The 26,491-nt window shown below is 34.9% G+C and overlaps 1 protein-coding gene across 12 annotated transcripts in view; it reads right to left on the bottom strand.

Moving 5' to 3' along the window:
- The window catches only part of PIGN (phosphatidylinositol glycan anchor biosynthesis class N), a 109,175-nt gene that overhangs the window by 30,655 nt on the left and 52,029 nt on the right, over nucleotides 1-26,491 (bottom strand). For 11 of the 12 annotated variants that reach the window (XM_057504237.1, XM_057504234.1, XM_057504232.1 and 8 more), the window contains 11 exons: nucleotides 25,635-25,734; nucleotides 25,439-25,531; nucleotides 24,256-24,347; nucleotides 21,526-21,634; nucleotides 19,307-19,415; nucleotides 16,571-16,673; nucleotides 12,652-12,754; nucleotides 10,949-11,035; nucleotides 8,158-8,213; nucleotides 7,796-7,871; nucleotides 6,750-6,823 (listed from right to left, as the gene is read on the bottom strand). In XM_057504237.1, the coding sequence (XP_057360220.1) occupies nucleotides 6,750-6,823; nucleotides 7,796-7,871; nucleotides 8,158-8,213; nucleotides 10,949-11,035; nucleotides 12,652-12,754; nucleotides 16,571-16,673; nucleotides 19,307-19,415; nucleotides 21,526-21,634; nucleotides 24,256-24,347; nucleotides 25,439-25,531; nucleotides 25,635-25,734 (1,002 nt within the window). Of the gene's footprint in view, nucleotides 1-6,706; nucleotides 6,824-7,795; nucleotides 7,872-8,157; nucleotides 8,214-10,948; nucleotides 11,036-12,651; nucleotides 12,755-16,570; nucleotides 16,674-19,306; nucleotides 19,416-21,525; nucleotides 21,635-24,255; nucleotides 24,348-25,438; nucleotides 25,532-25,634; nucleotides 25,735-26,491 lie in introns of all 12 variants that reach the window. The other variant, XM_057504240.1, reaches the window with a different exon arrangement.

The following is a 26,491-nucleotide window of genomic DNA, read 5'->3' on the forward strand; positions in this document are numbered from 1 at the left end:
GAGAGAGGAAAAGAGATGGAAAATATCTTAGAAGAAATAATTGCTGAAAACTTCCCCACACTGGGGGAGGAAGTAATCGAACAGACCACGGAAATACACAGAACCCCCAACAGAAAGGATCTAGGGAGGACAACACCAAGACACATAATAATTAAAATGGCAAAGATCAAGGACAAGGAAAGAGTTTTAAAGGCAGCTAGAGAGAAAAAGGTCACCTATAAAGGGAAACCCATCAGGCTAATATCAGATTTCTCAACAGAAACCCTACAGGCCAGAAGAGAATGGCATGATATATTTAATACAATGAAACAGAAGGGCCTTGAAAAAAGTATACTGTATCCAGCACGACTATCATTCAAATATGATGGTGGGATTAAACAATTCCCAGACAAACAAAAGCTGAGGGAATTTGCTTTCCACAAACCACCTCTACAGAACATCTTACAGGGACTGCTCTAGATGGGAGCACTCCTACAAAGAGCACAGCACAAAACACCCAACATATGAAGAATCGAGGAGGAGGAGGAACAACAAGGGAGAGAAGAAAAGAATCTCCAGACAGTGTATATAACACCTCAATAAGCGAGCTAAGTTAGGCAGTAAGATACTAAAGAGGCTAACCTTGAACCTTTGGTAACCACGAATTTAAAGCCTGCAGTGGCAATAAGTACATATCTTTCAAAAGTCACCCTAAATGTTAATGGGTTGAATGTACCAATCAAAAGACACAGAGTAACAGAATGGATAAAAAAGCAAGACCCATCTACATGCTGCTTACAAGAAACTCACCTCAAACCCAAAGACATGTACAGACTAAAAGTCAAGGGATGGAAAAACATATTTCAAGCAAACAACAGTGAGAAGAAAGCAGGGGTTGCAGTACTAATATCAGACAAAATAGACTTCAAAACAAAGAAAGTAACAAGAGATAAAGAAGGACACTACATAATGATAAAGGGCTCAGTCAAACAAGAGGATATAACCATTCTAAATATATATGCACCCAACACAGGAGCACCAGCATATGTGAAACAAATACTAACAGAACTAAAGGGGGATATAGACTGCAATGCATTCATTCTAGGAGACTTCAACACACCACTCACCCCAAAGGATAGATCCACCGGGCAGAAAATAAGTAAGGACACAGAAGCACTGAACAACACAGTAGAGCAGATGGACCTAATAGACATCTATACAACTCTACATCCAAAAGCAACAGGATATACATTCTTCTCAAGTGCACATGGAACATTCTCCAGAATAGACCACATACTAGGCCACAAAAAGAGCCTCAGAAAATTCCAAAAGATTAAAATCCTACCAAACAACTTCTCAGACCACAAAGGCATAAAACTAGAAATAAACTGTACAAAGAAAGCAAAGAGGCTCACAAACACATGGAGGCTTAACAACACGCTCCTAAATAATCAATGGATCAATGACCAAATCAAAATGGAGATCCAGCAATATATGGAAACAAATGACAACAACAACACTAAGCCCCAACTTCTGTGGGACACAGCAAAAGCAGTCTTAAGAGGAAAGTATATAGCAATCCAAGCATATTTAAAAAAGGAAGAGCAATCCCAAATGAAAGGTCTAATGTCACAATTATCGAAATTGGAAAAAGAAGAACAGATGAGGCCTAAGGTCAGCAGAAGGAGGGACATAATAAAGATCAGAGAAGAAATAAATAAAATTGAGAAGAATAAAACAATAGCAAAAATCAATGAAACCAAGAGCTGGTTCTTCGAGAAAATAAACAAAATAGATAAGCCTCTAGCCAGACTTATTAAGAAGAAAAGAGAGTCAACAGAAATCAACAGTATCAGAAACGAGAAAAGAAAAATCACTACGGACCCCACACAAATACAAAGAATTATTAGAGAATACTATGAAAACCTATATGCTAACAAGCTGGGAAACATAGGAGAAATGGACAACTTCCTAGAAAAATACAACCTTCCAAGACTGACCCAGAAAGAAACAGAAAATCTAAACAGACCAATTACCAGCAACGAAATTGAAGCGGTAATCAAAAAACTACCAAAGAACAAAACCCCCGGGCCAGATGGATTTACCTCGGAATTTTATCAGACATACAGGGAAGACATAATACCCATTCTCCTTAAAGTTTTCCAAAAAATAGAGGAGGAGGGGATACTCCCAAATTCATTCTATGAAGCTAACATCACCCTAATACCAAAACCAAGCACAGACCAGACCAAAAAAAGAAAACTACAGACCAATATCCCTGATGAACGTAGATGCAAAAATACTCAACAAAATATTAGCAAACCGAATTCAAAAATACATCAAAAGGATCCTACACCATGACCAAGTGGGATTCATCCCAGGGATGCAAGGGTGGTACAACATTCGAAAGTCCATCAACATCATCCACCACATCAACAAAAAGAAAGACAAAAGCCACATGATCATCTCCATTGATGCTGAAAAAGCATTTGACAAAGTTCAACATCCATTCATGATAAAAACTCTCAGCAAAATGGGAATAGAGGGCAAGTACCTCAACATAATAAAGGCCATCTATGATAAACCCACAGCCAACATTATATTGAACAGCGAGAAGCTGAAAGCATTTCCTCTGAGATCGGGAACTACACAGGGATGCCCACTCTCTCCACTGTTATTTAACATAGTACTGGAGGTCCTAGCCACGGGAATCAGACAAAACAAAGAAATACAAGGAATCCAGATTGGTAAAGAAGAAGTTAAACTGTCACTATTTGCAGATGACATGATACTGTACATAAAAAACCCTAAAGACTCCACCCCAAAACTACTAGAACTGATATTGGAATACAGCAAAGTTGCAGGATACAAAATCAACACACAGAAATCTGTGGCTTTCCTATATACTAACAATGAACCAACAGAAAGAGAAATCAGGAAAACAACTCCATTCACAATTGCATCAAAAAAAAAACAAACCTAGGAATAAACCTAACCAAAGAAGTGAAAGACTTATACTCTGAAAACTACAAGTCACTCTTAAGAGAAATTAAAGGGGACACTAACAGATGGAAACTCATCCCATGCTCGTGGGTAGGAAGAATTAATATCGTCAAAATGGCCATCCTGCCCAAAGCAATATACAGATTTGATGCAATCCCTATGAAACTACCAGCAACATTGTTCAATGAACTGGAACAAATAATTCAAAAATTCATATGGAAACACCAAAGACCCCGAATAGCCAAAGCAATCCTGAGAAAGAAGAATGAAGTAGGGGGGCTCTCACTCCCCAACTTCAAGCTCTACTATAAAGCCATAGTAATCAAGACAATTTAGTACTGGCACAAGAACAGAGCCACAGACCAATGGAACAGACTAGAGAATCCAGACATTAACCCAGACATATATGGTCAATTAATATTTGATAAAGGAGCCATGGACATACAATGGTGAAATGACAGTCTCTTCAACAGATGGTGCTGGCAAAACTGGACAGCTACATGTAGGAGAATGAAACTGGACCATTGTCTAACCCCATATACAAAACTAAACTCAAAATGGATCAAAGACCTGAATGTAAGTCATGAAACCATTAAACTCTTGGAAGAAAACATAGGCAAAAACCTCTTAGACATAAACATGAGTGACCACTTCTTGAACATATCTCCCCGGGCAAGGAAAACAACAGCAAAAATGAGTAAGTGGGACTATATTAAGCTGAAAAGCTTCTATATAGCAAAAGACACCATCAATAGAACAAGAAGGATCCCTACAGTATGGGAGAATATATTTGAAAATGACACATCCGATAAAGGCTTGACGTCCAGAATATATAAAGAGCTCACATGCCTCAACAAACAAAAAACAAATAACCCAATTAAAAAATGGGCAGAGGAACTGAACAGACAGTTCTTCAAAAAAGAAATACAGATGGCCAACAGACACATGAAAAGATGCTCCACATCGCTAATTATCAGAGAAATGCAAATTAAAACTACAATGAGGTATCACCTCACACCAGTAAGGATGGCTGCCATCCAAAAGACAGAGAACAGCAAATGTTGGTGAGGCTGTGGAGAAAGGGGAACCCTCCTACACTGCTGGTGGGAATGTAAGTTAGTTCAACCATTGTGGAAAGCAGTATGGAGGTACATCAAAATGCTCAAAACAGACTTACCATTTGACCCAGGAATTGCACTCCTAGGAATTTACCCTAAGAATGCAGCAATCAAGTATGAGAAAGATCAGTGCACCCCTATGTTTATCGCAGCACTATTTACAATAGCCAAGAATTGGAAGCAACCTAAATGTCCATCGATAGATGAATGGATAAAGAAGATGTGGTACATATACACAATGGAATACTACTCAGCCATAAGAAAAGGGCAAATCCAACCATTTGCAGCAACATGGATGGAGCTGGAGGGTATTATGCTCAGTGAAACAAGCCAAGCGGAGAAAGAGAAATACCAAATGATTTCACTTATCTGTGGAATATAAGAACAAAGGGAAAACTGAAGGAACAAAACAGCAGCAGAATCACAGAACCCAAGAATGGACTAACAGGTACCAAAGGGATAGGGACTGGGGAGGATGGGTGGGTAGGGAGGGATAAGGGGAGGGGAGAAGTAGGGGGGTATTAAGATTAGCATGCATGGGGGGTAGGAGAAAAGGGAGGGCTGTACAACACAGAGAAGGCAAGTAGTGATTCTACAACATTTTGCTATGCTGATGGACAGTGACTGTAAAGGAGTTTATAGGGGAGACCTGGTATACGGGAGAGCCTAGTAAACATAATGTTCATCATGTAAGTGTAGATTAGTGATACCAAAAACAAAACAAAACAAAATAAAAGGGCAGTTCCTGTGTGGTAACCTCCAATGAGTTCTACACAAGGGTATAAAGGGCATATAAAAGTGTAGGCAAAGGGTCTGTTTGTGTTTATACAGAGGATCAAAGCCTAATTGGGCTACCCCGAAAATGAACTAAGATACGATATGAAAAAGAACTTCCAACATCAGCACTCTCGGGAAGACTCATGACAGAAGATGATCATCAAAAAACCCCAACAAAGATCCACGCACTGCTACAGCTGTAGATGCACTCATTAAACTGGTTCCTGGACTTGCCATGGGAACGAGGAAGGAGATATCTAAGCTGGCCTGTGCATACAGTAAAACAACAAATTTGACTGGATCTGTACTGTTGGAACTCAACCAAGAATTAGGAGAAGTGCAAATTGTAGCGCTCCAAAATCTTACAACTACAGACTATCTACTGTTAAAAGAACATATGGGATGTGAACAGTCCCCAGGAAAGGGTTGTTTTAATTTGTCTGATTTCTCTCAGACTGTTCAAGTTCAGTTGGACAATATCCGCCATATCATAAATAAGTTTTCACAAATGCCTAAGGTGCCTAACTGGTTTTCTTGGTTTCACTTGAGATGGATGGTAATTACAGGTATGCTTTGGTTACGTAACTATACTCTTATTATGTTAATGTGTGTGCGCAATTTTATTAGTAGTTTAAAACCTATACATGCTGACGTTACTCTACAAGAAGATATGTCAAAGAAATAATCAATCTTCCCATGTTTTCTTCCGTCTGCTACTTCTATAGCTTTTCTTCTTCCTTCCTAATTACAACCCTTAAATAGAATTTGTGCCTCATATCAAATTTACCGAGTATCATAATTCTTCCACGTGGTAAAGATACCTCAAGACAAATGCTGGGCATAGAAGCTACAGGGCATAAATATGCAAAGAAATAAAAAGCTAACCATTTCAAACAATAAGGCTTCTCTCTCACTTACCAACTCTACATTTCCCTGTATCGCCCCGGAAGATGACTGGTTAGCCAGAGACGGGTAAGATTCCTCAAGGGAGGAACAACCTAAGACAGGCACAGTCGCAGGGGGGTCATCAGGTGAGAAATTGGGCATCAACAGAGGTGAGGCTTAGAACCTCACTCCCCCGTTCTGAGAGAAATCTTCTGCATACGTGGATGTTTTATTGCCCTTGTCTAGCTTGGATTAACACATAGTCTACAGGCACACACCTGATCATCTACATTTGCTCTCTTACAACACTAAACTATGTTTTCTACCTTTATCTTGTATCTACCTACTACTTCAGCATTTTATTAAAAATAATAATAATAAAGAGAGAAATGTGGTATCCACATATAAATCAAGTATAAAAACCAAATGAGTATTCATATTTGAACTGACTGTTTATAGTTCATAATGCATGAGCAAAACCGAAAGTTTCTGTGATGACTGCCCTTGTACTGTTCACTATGTAACTTATTCATTATGTAAGAATTTGTTCTCCATGTAAGAACTTGTTTGTTATGCCTCAGAAGATTGGAGACTGACGAAAATTAGGATTGGGGTGGATTAATGATTGTGCATTGAGCATTGACTCCCCTATACAGAATTTTATTGTCGTTAACAACCATTTGATCAATAAATATGAGAGATGCCCTCACAAAAAAAAAACAAACAACAAAAAAAGGACAGACTCCCAATGGTAAAATAAATAAGTAACCGGGATGTAGTGTATAGCATAAGGAATATAGTCAAGATATTGTAACAGCTTGGTAGGGGGATAGCTGGAACCTAGAATTATGTATATAAATGTTTTATCACTGTGTTGTACACCTGAAACTAATGTAATGTAATACTGTGCGTCAACTACCCTTCAATAAAAAATACTTATCTACAAAAAAAAGGGCAAATCCAATGCTTCTTAAACATTCATCTTACCTTTTTGATGATAACTGGGTAGTTAACTGAACTGCTTCAAAAGCACACATCACAAGAACAAAGGGGATTAAAATCTGTTTAAAAGAACAACAAATGATGCATGGGCAGCCAAAGCATTTGAAAAACTTTTTGAAATAAATACTACTTCTGCTTATAGAAATATTTCAATTTCCTGAGTAAATTTTATCTATATTAAGTGAAGAGCAAATGCTAAAATAAAATGATATCAATGACATATAGAACAGTGATGAATCTATTTTCAAAATCTGCATTAACAAGCTACAGTAATAGCATCTTTTAAATATTTCTTAAAATTTTATTTATATTAGTGCAGTAACACAAAAAGATTACTACTACAATTAAGAGACTTATGTGATGTGAACCAAAGGCAATCAGATTTTAGGCACATTATTAATTAGTTTATTTAAACAAATATATACTAACTACATAAAATGCACCAGGTGCTGTGGTAGAAGGAATAAGCATAATGACCCTAGAGAAGAAGGGAAAGAATATGAATTACATTCCATTGGAGTTCTGAACACCCGGAAAGCTGAAGAATTTATCATTATTTTGGTACCTTGCATGTTATTGAATGTAAGTACTGAGTGACGTATTTGCTGAATCAATGAATCAATCCTAAGTACAAGGATTGTAAGAAAAGATTGCTATGTGTATGCAGACTCATGGGTGGAGAGCATAGGTGCAGGGGGCTTTAGAATCTTGGGGAGCACTGCAGTTTTGATCGGCACAGCACTTCCCCACAGGCTTTCATCACCTTTGATAGGACTTCCCAGGACTAACAGAATCTCTATTCTTTGGAAGTTAAATGGGCTTAAGAGTAAAGTAAAAAAGATTAATTATATTTTGGAGTAAAGCCTTAGATGATCCTATCTCCTGTTTGGCAGTGTCTGAGATGTATCTTTTTTCCACACTATTTAACTCTGTCACAACTTTATAATCCTAATGTCACATTACAAATCTAAATGTCCCAATGGGTCCATAATCTTAATTAATTGATATCTTAATAAAGTAAGAAAACTAACCTTCCACATCATCAGGGCTCCCATCATATAAGGACTAAACACAGTCAGAAAGCAATAGACAGAGGCCAGATCAAAGCTAAGGAACCAACATACAGAAAAAGGATTTTAGAATTCACATTGTAATTTTAAAAGGATGCTCTGCTAAAAAGGATGTTTAATTTTCTGAAATTGACTGTTACTAATAGACAAACATACATTGGATCAAGGAATATTCTGAAGCCACTAAAACGAACAAGGTAGATCTATGTTAACACATACCAATCTCCAAAAAACATCTTTTAGCATAAAAAGCAAGGTACAGAACAAAATTCCAATTTGTATTATTTTTTGGTTATATATATGCTGTTTTCATTTAAAATTACCTGTTTAAAGAAGCTATATTCCCAGTTCCAAAAAATGCTGTTACTAAGAAGAAAACCTAAGTAGAAGATAAGGAATAGCCAAACAAGTCAGAATTTGTACAAATTTTTCTCATTTAGAAAAGATATGCCTATTCTACCATGTAATTTGCTTTTTCACTGGTACATTTGATTATAAGTTGTTGCAAATGAACATTCCATCATATCTCCTTGTGTATGTATTCTGAAAGAACTAGATTGAAGCAGTCATGTACTAAGAACAATGCACCCTGGGAGGTCATCTCAATGTCACTAGTATCTTTGGGAAGGTTATGAATATCCTCTGCTCTAACATAAGCAAGTTGGATTGCTGAATTTGCAGCTGGCCTTGTATTTGTACTGTAGTTGGCTGCTAATGATTTTTTCAAAAGGATAATGTGGACCTAATGTGATACACATTTTCAGCTGAAATACTGTTTCAGTTCACATGTATTTGCTGTGTGCCCACTACATGTGAAACATGCCAGGTTCTTGGGAAGGCCCAGAAATAGGATATCATGTTTTAAAATATTCACTAGAGTATGAGACAGGAGAAAACATTAAACATCTTTTGACATCTCTTAAACTTCATTTGTACTGGTGCGGTAATAAAGAGTACATATTAAATCCTATTGGTGTCTAAGAACCTACTGCTAAAGTACTTAAAATAGTAACTGGCCCCCTGAAAGGGCTTAATAAATGCTACTATTTTATTATTATAGATATATACACAGAAGTGGTATAGAAACAATGATGAGAAAGCATGAAATCTGAAAACTTTCAGTGAAAAAGTGCCTTTTGAGTGGTGATCTGAGTCTTAAATGTTTCATGGATCCATTCACTCAACTAGTCAACTAACCAACCAACATTTACTGTCTTGTATGTGTCCAAGGCAGAGCTGGGCACTAAGAATATAAATATCAATAAAACAGTCTCAAAGTGCTCAATGGTGACTAAGATTATGATGATATGTAGGAATATATAAGAGGCATTTTAAGGTAAAAGGGGAAAATAAACAACATACTCAAGAAACAGTAAATACATGACAGAAGCTTAGGGTTTACTGAAGGATACAGTGAAAGATGATGCTAGAAATAAAGATTGGTGGCATATTAATAAAAAGCCTTGAACTTTACTGTGGAGATAATGAAGAGCTAGCAAACATTTCAGGCAAGTGATATAAATAAGAAATAACAGGGACAGTGAGCTAGTCAGATCAGGGAGACAAATAACTAAAGGCAGGAGATCCAATTAGTAAGCTATTTCAGTAGTCCATGGTAGGAACAAGGTTAAGTCAGAGCTGGTTCAGTGGGAGTCGAAATGGAGAATGGGGAGACAGTGGGACTTTAGAACTGGAAAAGGAGCATCTACATAAGACCAGTTTGATGCCTGCATGGCTGAAGTATGCCATTATCATTAAACGAGATGAGTCTTGTCTTTGGAGAGGGGCGGGCAGTTGTTAGTCAGCTTGGACACGTATTTGGTGGTATCCAGCAGGATGTGGGATGCACAGCTCTTGGTGTCAGGAGGGAAGTCAAAGCTGGAAAAGTAGATACTGGAGTTGTTTGCAGAGGTGTTGGTCAAAACTATGGGAGAGGATGTCATCCAGGCACAGTAAGAGAAAGTCAATGATAGAGCTCAGAGAAAAACATGGTTCAGGATAAATGGAAGAGTAGTTTTAGTGAAGGAGAACAGAAATGATATAAAAGCTAAGATGATAACCTGGATCATGTCCTGGAAGTGAAGTGTAAAGAAAGAGAAATTAATAGGGCTGAATGTGTACAGAGTAGTCAAGTAATAATGAAGACATTAGACTGGGCAATGAGGAAGCCTCTGCAGACCACTGAGAGTACAGCTTCAGCAGAGATATTTGACAAATATTCGTAGAGCTACCATGTGCCGTACTGTGTGCCAGGCACCATTCTAGGCTTGAGGATATAGTTGTAAGTGGGGAGGAAATGGTAGCAGTGACTACAGATTTTTCTTTCTGGGAGCTTGGTAGTATATAGAAAGGATAAGATGCAATTATAATTAGGGGGATACAGGGTTCAAGGAGAGAAGTGTTTTATTAGTACAAGCTGAAGGGAAGGAGCCTGCAGAGAGAAAGAGAAAGCAAAATTGGGAGCAAAAGCAAGAGATGGAGGAGAAAATGAGAACATTTATTTTCTGGACCTATAAGGTCCAGATCCTGCACCATGAAAGTTCAAAGGAAATATCTTCTTATGAATTTCTTGAAGCCAGTTAGCTGACCTTCCCAAAGTGAGACTTTATTCTGCTATATTGTCTTTCAAACTTCTTATACTAACAACTTTCTCACAACACTGCTTCTGCTGTGATCCAAAAACCTGTGAGATAGATGCTATATACCACAGTATAGTATAAAATACATATAAGAAGATACAAACCAAACCCATAAGAGCAGTTTCTTCAGGACGAGGGAAATTAGATTGGAATTGGAAGTTCAAAGATGACTTTGGCTTTAGTTGTAATGTTTTAATTTCTTTTGAATGTGTGATGTCTGTGACAAAACAGTAATTACTGATCTCCTGGATAGTAGGAATATACACATGTGCATTTGTCTGTTATTTTTTATGCTTTTCTATAGTACAAAAATTTTTTTAAATGTGAACTTTATGAGAAAATTCTGGTTGAGAGGGGCATTAAATGACCTCCAAAGTAATACACTATTCAGTGATAGGCCAGCACACCATCCACATCTTACTCCACTAAATGGGGGGTTGTGGTGCCTTAAAACCAAAGTCCAAACAAAGGATACAAGGAAAAAGGCCCTACGGATATCATCCAGATTGAGCTGTCGAAACTGGGTTATATCAGTATGACAAGCGAACTGGATACTGGTAACCTGTGAGATAATAATAAATATTACAAACACACAATAATAATTTTCTTACTTCTACCCTCAAAAGCAAACTTACAATTAAGTTACAACAGCTAGAAAAATAGCCTGTACTGACAAAAAAATATTAACAATAAATCTTTTCCTATAGCTTAATTGTACCCTAATAAAATATGCCAAAAGGTAAATAAAAAACATGTTGCTAATAATATACTGAACAGAACTGTAGTACTGCTGTTATGTGTGATAAAAGTGAGAAGTGGGTTTTTTCTTATCCTATATAAGCTTTTATATCCCTTCTCTAAGACCTAATTTCTCAGAACCCTGATCTTCTCAAACACAAGTACAGCATGATATTAAAGAGCATAATAAAATGAAACAACTCTTGGTTTCTTTGTTCTTCTGCTAATTCTATTTGCAGAGAAATTATTTTCTTTTAATAAAAAAGCAGAATATTCCTATCTCTGGTAAAAGAGAAAGTCACTGTTACTTAATCCTCCCTCCCCAAAAAGGAAAAACCCATGGGTAAGTTTAAAGAAAGACTTTCTCCATCTCCACTCCCTAAGTAATTCCCCAAAGAGTTCTTAGAACGCTCTAATACTCTTTTCTGGAAAAAGATAGATCCAGCTTCAGTTAAAAAATACAATTAAAATTGACACAGAGACCTTCATTTTAAAATTTAGTATTTTAGTATTTATTTAATATTAAAATATATATTACTATTTTACTATTTACTATTAAGGACAGTTTGACCATTTACTCGAATCTGATCAAAACTGCTTTTCATGTATTGTTTTAATATTCTAGGATTTTTAAGTTAAAAACCAGCAATTATTCAATATACTTCAGTAAAGTTTTTTCTTTATTAAATGACTTATCCTGTCAATTACTTTCTGTAAACTCCACTGGAACCAATTATAGATGAATCAATGCATCAACTATGAAGGCGTTTTTCGGCAATACTAATTTTATCTGGCTTCAGTAGAACTGTAAATATTCTATTATCAATTTCTTATAATTACCCTCAGTTCTAAAATCAAGGTAAGAGACATCAATTCAACTCTCTAGCTCAACATTATAAAGGCATCCTTAAAATTTGGTTGGCTTTTAGCCAATAAGTACACTGTGTTAAATAAACAGCCTAAGATTTGGACTGGGGCTACAACACTAAGGTGACAGAACAAACATTTTGGATTAGGATGACTAGAGAAACAACACTGGGAACACAAATGTCACCATATGATCAAATTCATAAACTGACTTGTGACCATGTAAATAGTCTTCCAACTAAAATAAACTTAAGGAAAAGAAAAGTCAGATGTGAAAACAGAGGAAAATAAAATAAAGAACATTCTTTCTCCTCCATTCCTTCACCTATATTGATGTTTGTTGCATCGGTGATTCTCAAATAATCTCTAAGAAAAGCCCAATTTATGTAATGCCTATAAAACAATAAAATCATGCTCTTCTATTATAAGTGAAACTTTTCCTAATTGCTTAACTTAAATATTAATGCCTTAAATAGTGTAAAATTTTAGGCAGAAAAGCATTTTGATGAAATAACATTGCAATGTCCTCACTGGATACAGAATATTTTAATATTCTCAAACACAAAACGCTACCTTCTGTTTACAGGAAACACCAGATTGTAGTAGGGTTTCTTGTTCCATGTGTATCCAGACAAACATCAAACATGACAATGCTAATGGAAACAGAGCTTCATACCTAAGGGTTGGGGCATGGTGGGGGTAGAAGTGGGAGGGTAAAAAAGAAAAAAAATAAAATGCAAATTTATACTGAGCATTCTTTCTTAAAATTAAAACAATCCTGATAATATTTCTAAATCACAATATCACAAAATTAAAAATTTCTAGGCTTTCTATAAGAAGTAGGAAAGAAAAATTAAATTTAAATATCAACTCCAACACCATCTTTTTTGAAATTTATAAATCTTGAGATCATTACATTTTTAACATGGTAGAGATATTTAAAAATCATAAGGTAAATGACAGATATAGAGAAAAAAGCAACATTAAGACAAAGATAAGAAGACAATTCCCGAGTTAAAATTATTAACATACACAGAAGAGAAAGACAAACATCCCAAATTTTTTAAAAAGTGGGTACAAGAACATCCCTCTGAAAAAGAAAAAAAAAAGAGCCAATAAATACATGAAAATGTTTGACCTTATTAATAACTGATATGTAAATTAAAATAGGGAGATGCCATATACACTTATCATATTTACCCATATGAAAAATAACGTTGATAAGATAATAAAGAAAAGGAATTCATGTAAAATAAAGTTCTTATTTTATAGCAGCTTATGACTCTATTACAGACCTGGGCTACACTAACGGCTCTACCTGTATGTCTGTCTAGTACTCAGGACACTGGAGATATGAAAGAAAAAACTAATTTGCTTAACTGAATCAAGAAGGTGTATACTCTGAGCAAAAGAGCACCATGATTTCTAAAATATTTTCAGTTATATGTGAAATTATTCTTTCCTAATATATAAAACATAAATTCCATAGTTCTACAAATAGTGCTACTATCTTATTTCCTTTCAAAAACTATAAACTATGATCATTTTCTTTCATAAAATATTCATGAATAAATCTGATAAAGACAATCTTCCTATGGGACTTTATTTCTTTAGATAATCAAATATCTTGTATAAAGTCTGCATATCTGAATTAATAAACTGAAATACCAATAAAATGTCATCACAGGCCCACAATGTACATAACAAAACCTTACTAAATTAGGATCTGCTAGTTTGGTCATTGTGTAAATAGAACAGGGCTGAAAAGTCTTTAGGTTTGTATTATAGCTTGCTAAACAAAGGGATAATATAAGCAAAATTTCAGAGGGAAATGTTTAATCAACTTAAGAGAACTATTTTCAAGTATTACAACAGCTAGCATAAAAACAATCAAATGCTGATTATAAATGAATATTCTTTCTTCATTAAATCAAGAATGCATTGTTAGAAGAATATAGGATTACTACTACTGTGTTTCTCTAAAGTAATATAACTGAATTTCTTTAAATATCCTGCAATTCTGCCTATTCACTAATTTACATAAAGAAACCTCCAGGTCATGCAAAATAGTGGTGGGAAACAAAAACAGGTGGACTAAATTTTGCAGAACTGATTTGCCACTGAAAAATGCACTGATTGAAATGATTAGACTGTGCTATTCCTGGTGATCCCTGCTCAATTTTTAGATGTTGAACAGTATATTTCTTATTTTATTCATTAATAAGAGCATAGTCATCATTAATAATCTGATTTTAGGCATGAATTTTCACTTTTTAGATTTTCTTAAAATTAAATATGCTTATGATAATCTTTTTTGGTATCTTTCATGACTATGAAATAGGTGATTTAAAACACTATAGTATTTATCATCAATGTAAGTTACATGATTAACTCACTTTATATTATGAATTATTTTTTCATCCAAAATCCAACTTCAATTATCCTTTCTTTCTTCCTACATTTCTCATAAAAAACCAGATCTATTTCTGGGTCTGTTATATTTTTTAATCTACTATACATTCTTTTAAGTCTGTTTATTGCTTTATTTAAATATTTTTTTATTGATGTATAGTCAATATACAATATTGTATTGGTTTCTGGTATATAATACAGTGATTGAGCAATTACATATATTATAAAATGCTACAGTAAATATAGTTACCATCTTTCACCAAAGTTATTATAATATTATTGACTATATTCCCCATGCTATACTTTTCATCCATTTATTTATTTTATAATTTGGAAGTTTGTACCTCTTTGTTTTCTTCACTTATTTGACCTTTCCTCCACCTTCCACCCCTATGGTATCCATCAGTTTGTATGAGTCTATTTCTGTTTTGTTACATGTGTTTCATTTTTTTAGATTCCAGAAATAAATGAAATCAAATAGTATTTGTCTTTCTTTCTTTGACTTACAGCTGTTTATTTATTGCTTTAGAATTTGAAGGTTCAAAAAAGCAAAGGGCTTACTGACTAAGTGATTTATTGATTAACTGTACAAGCTGGCACATATTTCTGGACCCTCTCAAACAGTTCCTTCAGGCAGCCTCTGGGTGTGATCTCTTAATGAAACTCATGTGTCCCCCCAAAATAGTGGGTTAGAATAGAAATGATTTGTCTTCTGCTTTCTAATCTAGATTAAAAACTTGTACACATTCTATTCATATACATTTTGATGGATTCTAATTATAACTAAATTATTTATCCGATGCAATTTCACCAATACATCGGAGAAGAGTGAAGCGTTCTAAAGTCTCAGCATGTTCTCACTCCTGAGTAAGAATATGCTGACGGACTTCAAGTTTTATTTGGAAGTTGGAAGTTCTAAATTTCAGTGAAAACCCATCTTAAGATCTTATTAGGAACTGGTGAAAATGTCTACATTGCTTATATTACACATCTTTATAGCTATGCCCCAGACCTGGTTATGCAAGGAGAAAGGAAAAGACAGGAGGTGTGGGGGCTTTGGTAAGAGAAGGAGGCTTCGCACTGCACCGGATCATCCCCTTTCTATCTGTGGACTGCAAGGACTCCAAAGCTCTAGGTCACTTAGGATGTTAGGGTCTACCCTAAAAAGACTGAGAATATCCCTCTAATTCTGTATGAGGACAACTAAGTGTCCCAAAGAATGAACCCAAGTCCTGGACCCAAAATAGCTTTACAAAATCATCTGCACTGGGAATAATCTGTTGATGACACAATGGTGAATCCCTAGGTTTAATCTGATTGGGATCAAAATCTTGTATTTGGGCCAAATTTTGAGCTAATAGTGGTGGTTATTCAATTTGCCTGTTCTAGTCAGCGTCTGTTACAGTGTGCCCATTTCTCAAACTCATGGATTTAAGTGGAGGAATTCAAAAGCAAGTGAAGAATTCTTTTCTTCAAAGTAGATGAGGAGAATATGCCATTGGGTTCACTGAGTCTCACAGAATGCTTCAGGAACCACCACCCCAAATCAAGCTGCTAGTTTTTGGTTTTGTTTTGTAAGAAAATTTCAATCTTAAATAAAAATGGATTCTTTAACTTTCCAGAAAATATTCTGAAAGTTTCCAAATTAGAAGGACTATTTGGACTATTATATATTTAAAAGTAAAAAGAAAAAGAAAATACTAGATTCCAAAAAGAATGAACAAAGCGAAGTATAGTCATGCAAGGAATGTAACAAAAACAAACTCTTCCAAGTCGTTATTTGAGATGGAAAATTCCTCCGTAACCAATCAAGAGCTTTCTGACACTAGTAAAATGACATTTTAGCAACATCAGGAATTAAACAGAAAGACAACAGGCAATACTATGAAAATGACAAGAAAAAAAAAAAAGCATAGAAAATTACAGATCTAGACATGGTTCTTACAGAGCAGAAACTATTCATAATGTATTCCCCAAGAGTTGCACAACATTTTTCATTTCCCGAGGTTAAATACTCATAGAGAGATGTCAATATTTCATTTAAAACATACTAAATATAACAATTTTAAAAAGTTTATACCCGGTGCTTAGAAGAAGGTAGGTTGACATCGAGGAAAGAAGTATGCTGAACAATCGCTCGAGGAGACTTGTAGGACTCAGGAGTGGCATGACGAAGGAAGAGGCTGTTAACACAAGGCAGGGTAGTGTCAGTAGAGACACACCACATGCGAGTTTAGAAGCTCTGAATACCTTATCATCATTCATAATACTTATTGTTTGTGTAACCTTTAAAATTAGGCAATATTTGCCCTAATCATTTTGTAAGCTTCCTGATAGCAGATTGTCAAGAAAGTGCTAAAAAAACTGGGGGTGGGGGGATATGGGAAAGTGTTGCTTATTTACAAGCTAGCTTGAGGGGACTCTTTGGCCAAGTCTGTGACATTTTGAGCACTGAAATATCAACAGTAATGAATTCTAAACCTCTGAAAAAACAGGAGCTCATGAGTCCACAACAATAATAAATACATAAGTGAGTGAATGAATGAATGAATGAATGATGAATGGTAAAGAAGGGAGGATTCTTACAGTAGGTTACTGAAAACCTTCTGGTAAATGCAGTGAGAATGTTAAAGCTTGAATATCATCACTTTGTAGCCGTCATGACAAAGATTGGATCAAGAATGACTTATGAATGGGTGCTAAATCTAGGGAGAAATTTTGATGAGAAAGATATTTGATGGTCTTGAGTGTCTCTCAACAGATGCTTATTAGTTGCAAGGAAGGGGGAAAATCAGTAAATATAGAGTGAAAGAACTAGGCAACACCTTGAAAGGGTGATGGAAATCAGTATTATTAATGGAGGACAAATAGATATCATGTACATCCAAAAGTGTCCCTAGAAAGGGTACAGCATCACTTATGCAGTATTCTAGCCAATAATGCATAATCTCAATTTGATTACAAGGAAATATCAGACAGATACAAAACTCTTAACATTCTGTTTAGAAGGTGCAGGTTGGGGTTGGCTATATTCTTCAAAAATGTCAATGTCATAAAAGACAATGAAAGGCAAAATGCCATAAAGAACATCACTAGAGAATTGAAAAATTAATATAAGGATGGAAAAATAGATAAAAATACTGAATACAATGCTTAACATTTTTTACACATACATATACCCATAAACCCAAATAAACACATACACTCATAAACACATAAAGTGGAGGATGGCTTTCTGTAATTCCAGTAAAGGTTCTATTTTTGTTTTTTTACCTTTTTAGAAGTTTTAGTTGTTTAAAAATCAGATACAATGATATGGGCACAAGTCCTGTTTTCTTTGCTTCTCTTCCTCATTGTAGTTTACCTTTAGGTAAGTAAAAAAAACTAGGAGGTGAGCCAGGCTACACAGCAAAGGGTTATATGGTGAGCAAGAGCTGGGCAGCTCCTTAGGTACACCTACCTCCTATTTATTATTTGCCATGTATTGCTCACCTGCTGGTATGTGTTGTATATGACTACACATTTTTGAACTTAGGCAGTATGAATGAAAAACTGCCCTTTAATATTAGAGTTTCCATTCATAATTTTCGGTTTTCTTGTGGATTTGAAAACTAACATGCCATATGAGAGGCCGTCACATAAAGCTGCCTCATTAGAGTGTTAATTAACACCCTCGTCCCTGCAGAATACAAGCACCAGGAGGGCAGGGATTTGGTGTATGCGTGTCACTCCCAGGGAACAGAACAGTTCTACATGATAGCACAAACTGAGCGCAATTGTGTTAAGTGAAGGAGCAGTCATGGATACTGTTCATGCAGAATGAATGTCGACAGTAACTTGATTAATCAAGACAATTTAAGGGAAGGCCTGCAGAATGCCCATAATGAAATGAAGCTTCTATCGTGAAAATGAAATTATGTACATAGTGACAGCAGTTATTCTCAAGAATAACTTCCACAGACCAAAGTGTGTGGAAAATGGACAAATCAAAACTCTAGGTGATAACATGTCTGCTTCCTGTTACATTTTTAAGTCTTCGCTTGGATTTTTAAGAGCAATCCAAGGATAAACACTCCTATCGCTTAACCCTCTTAAGGCAAAGCTCCATCTAAAGATCTTTTTCTTTTTAATGTTGAACAACATTCATTAAAAAAAATATAGACAAAGGTTAAACTGCATGTCACATTATTCACAGGTATTATGAAGTGTCTTTCTTTAAAGAAAAACTTGGACTTGAAGCTTGCTCTTGTCTTCAAGTTGGAAGGTCCGTCAATTATATCTGTTTGCTTCACATGCCTATTTCAGCACCTTTAATTAAGAGTGCTGTAGAGGAGTATGTTTTGAAATGACTAATGTTTAATGTGTTGGCATGTGACAAATTGATGTTATTTTCAGCAAGGGAAATTTGGATAAAATTAAACTGTTTCCTAGTCCCTGTGTAAGAACGGAGAATTTGTGAATTGACATGAAATTTCTGCATAACAATCTCTGCATGAAATCCCTCTTCTCTTCTGGAATCACTTGGATTTTTATTATATATATATATATATATATATATATATATATATATATATATATATACACACACACCTTTATTATCAGGTCATAAATATTCTATCAAATAATTCTTACTAACACATGAGTGTTCACAGAAGTTCTAATTTTGCTAAATTCCAGCAAGAGATAGAATTAATAGCTGCTTATTATTTTCCTGCAACAAAATTATTTCTCTCAGTAATAACATGATAGATGTAAATGGATAACTTTAAGATATGACTTGATGTAAAGTTCTCTTATTTGGTTTGTGACCACTTACCTAATATTATCCAGCTAACGATCTGATTAATAAGGGGCAGTCCTTGTTTCCTGAGTAGACTATTATGGGTGCTATACACAACACTAATGGAAAGCACTGTGCTCAGCATCTGAAAATAAATACAAAAACACAGAAATAAAAGCAAAGCTGGTGAGAGACTGATTTATATATATATTAGAAAAAATACTTAGAAGAGGGCTTCACTAATGGGAATCTGGCCAAAATGCTATTGAAATTGGCCCAGCTCACCTTCCTGCAGCCAAGGCTAAGAGTTAGAACTCTCCAACTAAGCAGCAGTGCTCCTTCACAAGCATGAAATGAGGCATTTTACTCATTCGAGAGTACTTTGGTATACATCATCACACTGTTTCTACTTAGAAATATTTATTATTACCTTGAAGGTTTCTTAAATCATGGGAATGCAGAAATGTATAAAATTTATACAGTAAAATGTATGTAATTTAGTGTCTTCTACCTCTGGTGTTCCCCCACAGTTTTATCTATTTAACACATACATGTGGCCTGAATAACTAACTCACCTGGTATTGGGAATTCAAGGAGTACAGTATTTTTCAGGGAACATACATAAGCTAGAGTAGAGCTGGTCAACTACAGCTTGCAGGGTGGTGACTCACTTTTAAACATTACATCTTTTTGGAGCACAGTCACTCCTGTTTACCTACATGCTGCTGATTCCTCCCTTTCCATTAAAAGAGTAGAGTTGAAAAATTACAGCACATTGCACACGACCCACAGGCCTAAAATACTTATTATCTGGCTCTTTAGAAAAATGTCTGCTGATCCCTGAACTAGCAGATTAGTTGCCATTTTAAGAAATCAGCGAAGCTCTAGCTATAGACAAAGTAAACTCTCTTAGAGATCAGATTAGCGACCTCATCACTAAGTCCTAGAGATATATTTAATCTACTCTTATATTTTCAGTCGATTAATAAGGAAAAAATGATATGAATAAAGATCTGACTCAATCCTAGGATCCTTTCAACTGTAAGACACCTTCTTGTTCCAGAGATGATAAAATGTAAAAAGATATTTACCTTGAAATCAACAAAACATATGATACACAGTAGAGGAATTAATGCAAATCAACAAAGCTAACATAGAAAGGAATTTCATAACAGATTTACTTTATACTCAGGGGTATTTCTAACAAAGGCCACAATATTTGCTCCTAAAGAGTGAGATAAAAAAATATTGACTTCTGTCAAAATATTCATTATTATAGGCAAATTCTGCTAAAATTGCCATGGACTATAGCGTAAAGCCAGTGTACCATGAAAAATGAAAGAGGTGTTCCAATGGCTTGATAGGATCTTTGACAAAATATTTCTTCTCTTTTTATGATGTTCTCTGTTTTCCCAGGATGAATTAACATATTCTGAGTGTTGTGTATTTTTATTTTAGAGTGTTCTTGGGAATACTTTATATTATTTCAGTTTTGTTGTGGGGAAATTTTTAAGAAGATTCATGTAAGTTTTTTTGTCAGTGTTCTAGAAATGTCTTTACATTTTTTTTACTGTTCTAAAAAAAACCAAACAAGTGGTTTCTACTCATATACAAAAACGTACTATTTTATAGATATTACATATTCTCTAATTCTCACAACCCTATTAGATTATTATCTCTACAGATTAAAACAGACTGGTTATATTACTGCAAATCACACATCTAGTATGCAGAACAACTGGGAATTGACTCGATTTTGAAATGTCAAGTTCAAAGTTCTTTCTACCACACTAAAGTTACCAACCAAGATGAAGTTAATTTTCTTCTAGGATTGTCTTAAGTCCTTAAACTGGTTGGTTATTCTTCAGATAAACATACTCAGAGGCTGCTTGTCTTCGCTTCACTTCAAAGCAGCTTGCCTTTTCCCTGACTCAAATGAGGATAACACAGAACCTCAGTCTAAAGAAAACCCTTTTCAGCTCAATTTTCTGGTCAATACAGATGCCTCTTAGGTCCCTTGACCTCCGTTTCCTAGACATCTTTGAGCTGCTTCCTGTTGACCCTTTTGCTGTTTCATACCTTTTAGAGAATATATTTTCCTGTAATATTGTAAACAGAAAACTTTCTTCTCAGCAGGCAGGTATTGAGTGATGTAAACATGATGGCATCTTAAGAACAACGTAACTACATACAACCATAAGATATATATTGGTAAATCATTAGTATAACACAGTCACTGAAAATCTGTGACTGACCTGTAACAGATGTAACAACAGCTCTTCATTTATAAAACTGCCTTTTCTTTTTATGAAAGACGTTATAACAAACAACGATAGCAGCAGAACCAGCAAGCCTGCACCCATTCTGTTTTAAAACACAATTCACAATTTTAGATTTTCTTAAGATAGTTACTAAACAGGTATCATATGAAAATATTAGGCATTTTACTCTAATGTAGAACCTCTCAGTCATTTGGTTTAATCAAGATGAAGTAGCAAAATGGATACACAAGTATAATAGGAATAAAAATCTTAAGATAAAGATATTGTAAGGATGGGGTGACTTGTAACTTCTCCTTACAAATTTTTAAGGGTCTTTACCTTATTTCTATAAGTTGATTTTTAAAACTTTTACGCATACCAATACCATAATTCTTAGCCTGACTTGGACAAATTTACAGAATACAATATAAAAGATAGCAGCTAAACAAACATATCTATCAGTATCTACAAATACTTTTTCTGACTATGCACACTTACTAATATACGAGGGAGCTGTATTTATAATCCACAGCATTCCTAGCAGGACAAACTGCTGCTTTCTCTCACTGGCCTTGGTGCTTTCCTCAGCTATTCCTGGCTAAAGGACGGGCAGACAGAGGTCACCAAGGCAGCATGCACTGAGGCACTCTGTATAGTAATGAAAAACAAATTACACTTCTCCAAGAACACCAGGTGCAGTATGGTTCCTGGAACCAAAGGAAACTGATCTAAGGAAATGGTGTCCTAATGCTGAGCTCTAGTTCTCACCTCTGAAAAATCTGAGTAACACAGGATAACTGAAATTATGGTAAGGACAGTCTCTGGAACCTAGCAATATAACAAACCCCTCAACTCAAAAGAACAGGAGGTGGTTTAGGAGAAAAAGAAAGCAGGGCTAAGGAGAATGGGAAGCAGGAATTCCCAGAAACATGCTTGTTGGTTTTGTTTTTGTTTTGATTCTTCTAATAGTTTCCTTCAAAAAGAGAATCACAAGGCGGAAAGGTAGTATAACTACATTCAACATGGATTTCCATTACAATTTACGAAAACCAGCTACATATGATCAAGATTCCTTGCTTATTTTTGCTTCTTTCCTTTTAAAAAAAAGTTTTTATTCTAATTCATTGGCAAGTACGTTTTTACTTTAGAGAACTGAGTAATAGGGATATTACAGTTATGTTACATACTTAAAAAAAAATTTAGCCTAAATGTTTCACATATCTATCTGTAAATTTCTAGAGGGAGATGATGTGAGAGATCAAATGGAGAGTAGAAATTGCTCCATAAACTGGGGGTCAAAAGAAAGAAGTTGCAAAAATAGCGACTAGGAAAGCAACACAAACTTAAATCACTGAAAGTTAAATTAAGAAGTATAGAGGGAAATAACATGATTTTTAGAAATATAAATTACATTTTCATGTTTTAACAAGTTTGCTTCCTGAATTGATCTTTAATAGTATATACAAGTGGCAAATTTCTGTGGAGGCCATTTATACAACCTTTTAGCATATGATAAATTCTGCTCAGCTATGTTAATACTGCTTGGGCAAGACAGACAGGCAGAGACTATGAAAGGAGAGACAGAGGCTTTTCAGAGACAACAGAAGAGCTCACAAAGCAATATGAGGCAAGAAATAAATGAAAACATTTGAATTCATCTTCTCACATACTATTATAGTTCATGACGGCTACAAAATGTTTTTACTTGTAACACTAATGAATAAGGTTTGGCTTAGACAGTTTGGTCTTAGAAGTTGATACAATGATTTTGGACTCTGCTAACAAACTGCTTTCCTGGAATAACTCCTGATCTATTCCATGTTGGTATTTCACAGAAGTGAGATAAATATGTTAATTTATAAACAATAATACTCCAAAATTAACACATACTGTAAAAATATTGTTTAGTTAATCTTCTTTCAATTATAAAAGATACACCCCATCTATTAAAGATTAGGTTAAAATGCTTAAAAAATTTCCTTACACAGAGTTCAAAAGAAAGTAAGAAAGATATTATGTAATTGGGAAATAAGAGGAAACATTAAATGAAATGATCATTTAGCTTGCCAAGCACACACATACAAACACAACACACAGCCAATAGAAGTTGATAATAACTTAAAAGTTAAAAACAAAGGTAAGCAATTATTTTACAGACATATGTGGGATACAGTGAGGAGAAATCAGTTTAAAGCAGCATGGAGGATTCAGGTAAGGTGTACAGAACCTTCTAACAGTTGAAGCAATTAAACATGGGAAAGCTGTCAAGGTACATGAAGTTCCCTCCTTGGAGATAATTATGTTCTGACCAGAATAGGAGAGAATTTCATTTTTCTAAGACATTTTAAAGTATAGACATGCTCAAAGGCAAAGACAGACTACACAAATGGCTTTTAGGCCTTTATTTTGGCAACAGAACATTTTTTTCCTATGAGACCTTTTACTAATCTCCCAATTTACAAAAGACAAAAGTTTCTAGATTTTTTTTCTTTTGCATTTTATATTATCACTGTTAGGCACAATTTCATTTTTTGTGAAGGCCCAGAAGCATCTTAATGTCTCTCAGAACCTGGGCCAAAATTATAACTAATGGTTTGATATTAGTATTTTAACTTCCAGTTTGTTCACATGCTCTTGAATTCATGATCAAGATTAGGCTCATATTTCATAGTATTGATTGAGAAAAACAACTGTGTTGAAAAAAAAAGTTAATATTGTTCATACACTAGAGAGATGTTTGGCTTTCGTCCTACAACAGGCATCAGAGGGAACACTGCCAGGAGCAAAGAGAAGAAAATCCAACTCAGTGAGGTGATCTAAAATAAAAAAGTTACTGTTAGACAAATATGGTAAAAAGAAACTGTCTTCAGTGTTTAACAGATTACATGGCTATAAAACTAAAAGGAAAATGCAAAGCCTTTTATCTATTGACTTTAAAAAGTAATAGTTATTATTTATAAAGGCTCCATTAAGTAAGTAGGTAGTATATTAGGTATAATATGAGCATTACCCCATTTAATTCTTATAGTAACCTCAAGAGGTAGATTATATTATTCATAATATATCAGATGAAGAAACTGAGCTCAGAGATTTTAAAGTATAAATAATACCAGGTCTACAGCTAGTAAATGAAACAGCTTGGATTTAAACATGGGTCTGATATTTCAAAGCAAGTGCTTCATTCAATTTATGCAACACCATATATTGATTACATCTGTAAGACAGCTGGCCTGAAATAATAACCAAATGATTATACCCAGGAGGGAAATGAGCTAAAATACTTTTGTAAATAGATTAAGACAAAAATTTATCAATAATCCCATTAAGTGGATAATTTTATAAGTTCTCATAGGGTGGAAAGAAGATATTTCTATCTTCCTGCTACCTCTATCAAAAAGTATCAAAGTGGAAACATGAGAGTATTCTTTGTAAAACCACATTGTAATTCCTTACCTTGTTAAAGGAAGAAAAATCAGGAGTAATCATATTTAAAAATAATCTGTTATGAGTACATACTTCTCCAGAAAAAAGCTAAAGGGCTCAGGGCCAGGAGGGAGGTGCCTCCTTCGACCTGGGTTGCGTTGGCCTCATAAGCCACTGTACCGCTCTGGGTGGTTCCTTGGCTGCTCCAGTTTAGGTATTTGCGACTATGGAAAGGGCTTCAGAGAAGGACATCCTAGCTCTGCTTCTACAGTATTTCACCATACGACAAGTCAACTTGGATATGAAAGTCTATGTGAATCACTGAAACCTTAAAGCCAACCTCAAGTCCTCCTGTCAAAAGGACCAGGCTGTTTAGGTAAGGACACATTCTACCCTTTTCTTTCAAAAGGAACAATTCCTCGAGTTAAACACATCAAAACAATGTTGCTACTAATCTCTCCAATGTCAAAATGAGTATTAATACCTTTGCTCGAGTCCACAGCCGAGTGAAAAATGGCCAACCCGCAAATGCCGTAAGTCCAGCTGTAAGCATATAGCGGTAGAAAAAACTGAGAACCTGGTAGCACATCCCAAAGAAGAAATGAAAATTAGGCCATTTACAAGGAGTTACATAAATATGAAAGAGATCTGCAAATGCTATAATGTGGTAAATTACTTACTAATACTTCAATTCCCAGAGTAAAGACTAACAGGTAGCCAAAGAAACGACTTGGAGGAAAGGTCAACAGTGCTGTGACAAGGTCTTGAAGAACCTGAAATCTGTTTACAAGATTATTTATAAAAAGATTATTTCTACTCTGGAACTTAAAATATTAGGTCACATGTACTAAAACACAAAAACTTTGCACAAAGCTAGAAATCAGGGAATTGTCAATTCACAGATTATTCAAAAACTTAAGATAACTTCTAACAGATTTGTTTCAATGGTTTTACTTACCTAAATCTTTTTTTTTTGAAACTCATAAGTGTTTTAGGAAAAAATGTAGTTTCTGAATTAATTAGATATTGACCACAATAATTTGCTTAGTTTTTTATAAACATTAATGACAATAAATGAGTCTTGTTTGATCTTAGTTTAAACATAGGTATATACAATTACAGATACAACATCAGAAATAAAATAAACCCAAATGAATAAAAACTGAAATTTAAAAGAAAAATTTACCAAGGTTAGCCTTATGAAGTCTCATCTATTTTAATGAAATAAAGGTGTTTTCCTAATATAGGTAGAAAAATCTACCTTTTCCACTGAGCTAAATAGACTCTTTCAAACCCAATTTAAGATGTTACCAACTGTACACTAATTTGTAACTAAATATGAATCCATAACCATAAAAAAATGTACTATATACTTGAGTACTTTTTAATACCTCGTCACTGGGGAAAAAAAATTTAGCATTTGTAGTACACTATTAAGTAGTAATCACAAAAGGTCAGTACTCTTTGGTTTATGACCTTTTTCCAATTGAAAATGATGGCTGCATAATGTTACCAAAACTATTGAGGTGCTGTGTAG

This window comes from Manis pentadactyla, chromosome 6 (genome assembly GCF_030020395.1).
Source record: "Manis pentadactyla isolate mManPen7 chromosome 6, mManPen7.hap1, whole genome shotgun sequence".
NCBI classification, from domain to species: domain Eukaryota; kingdom Metazoa; phylum Chordata; class Mammalia; order Pholidota; family Manidae; genus Manis; species Manis pentadactyla.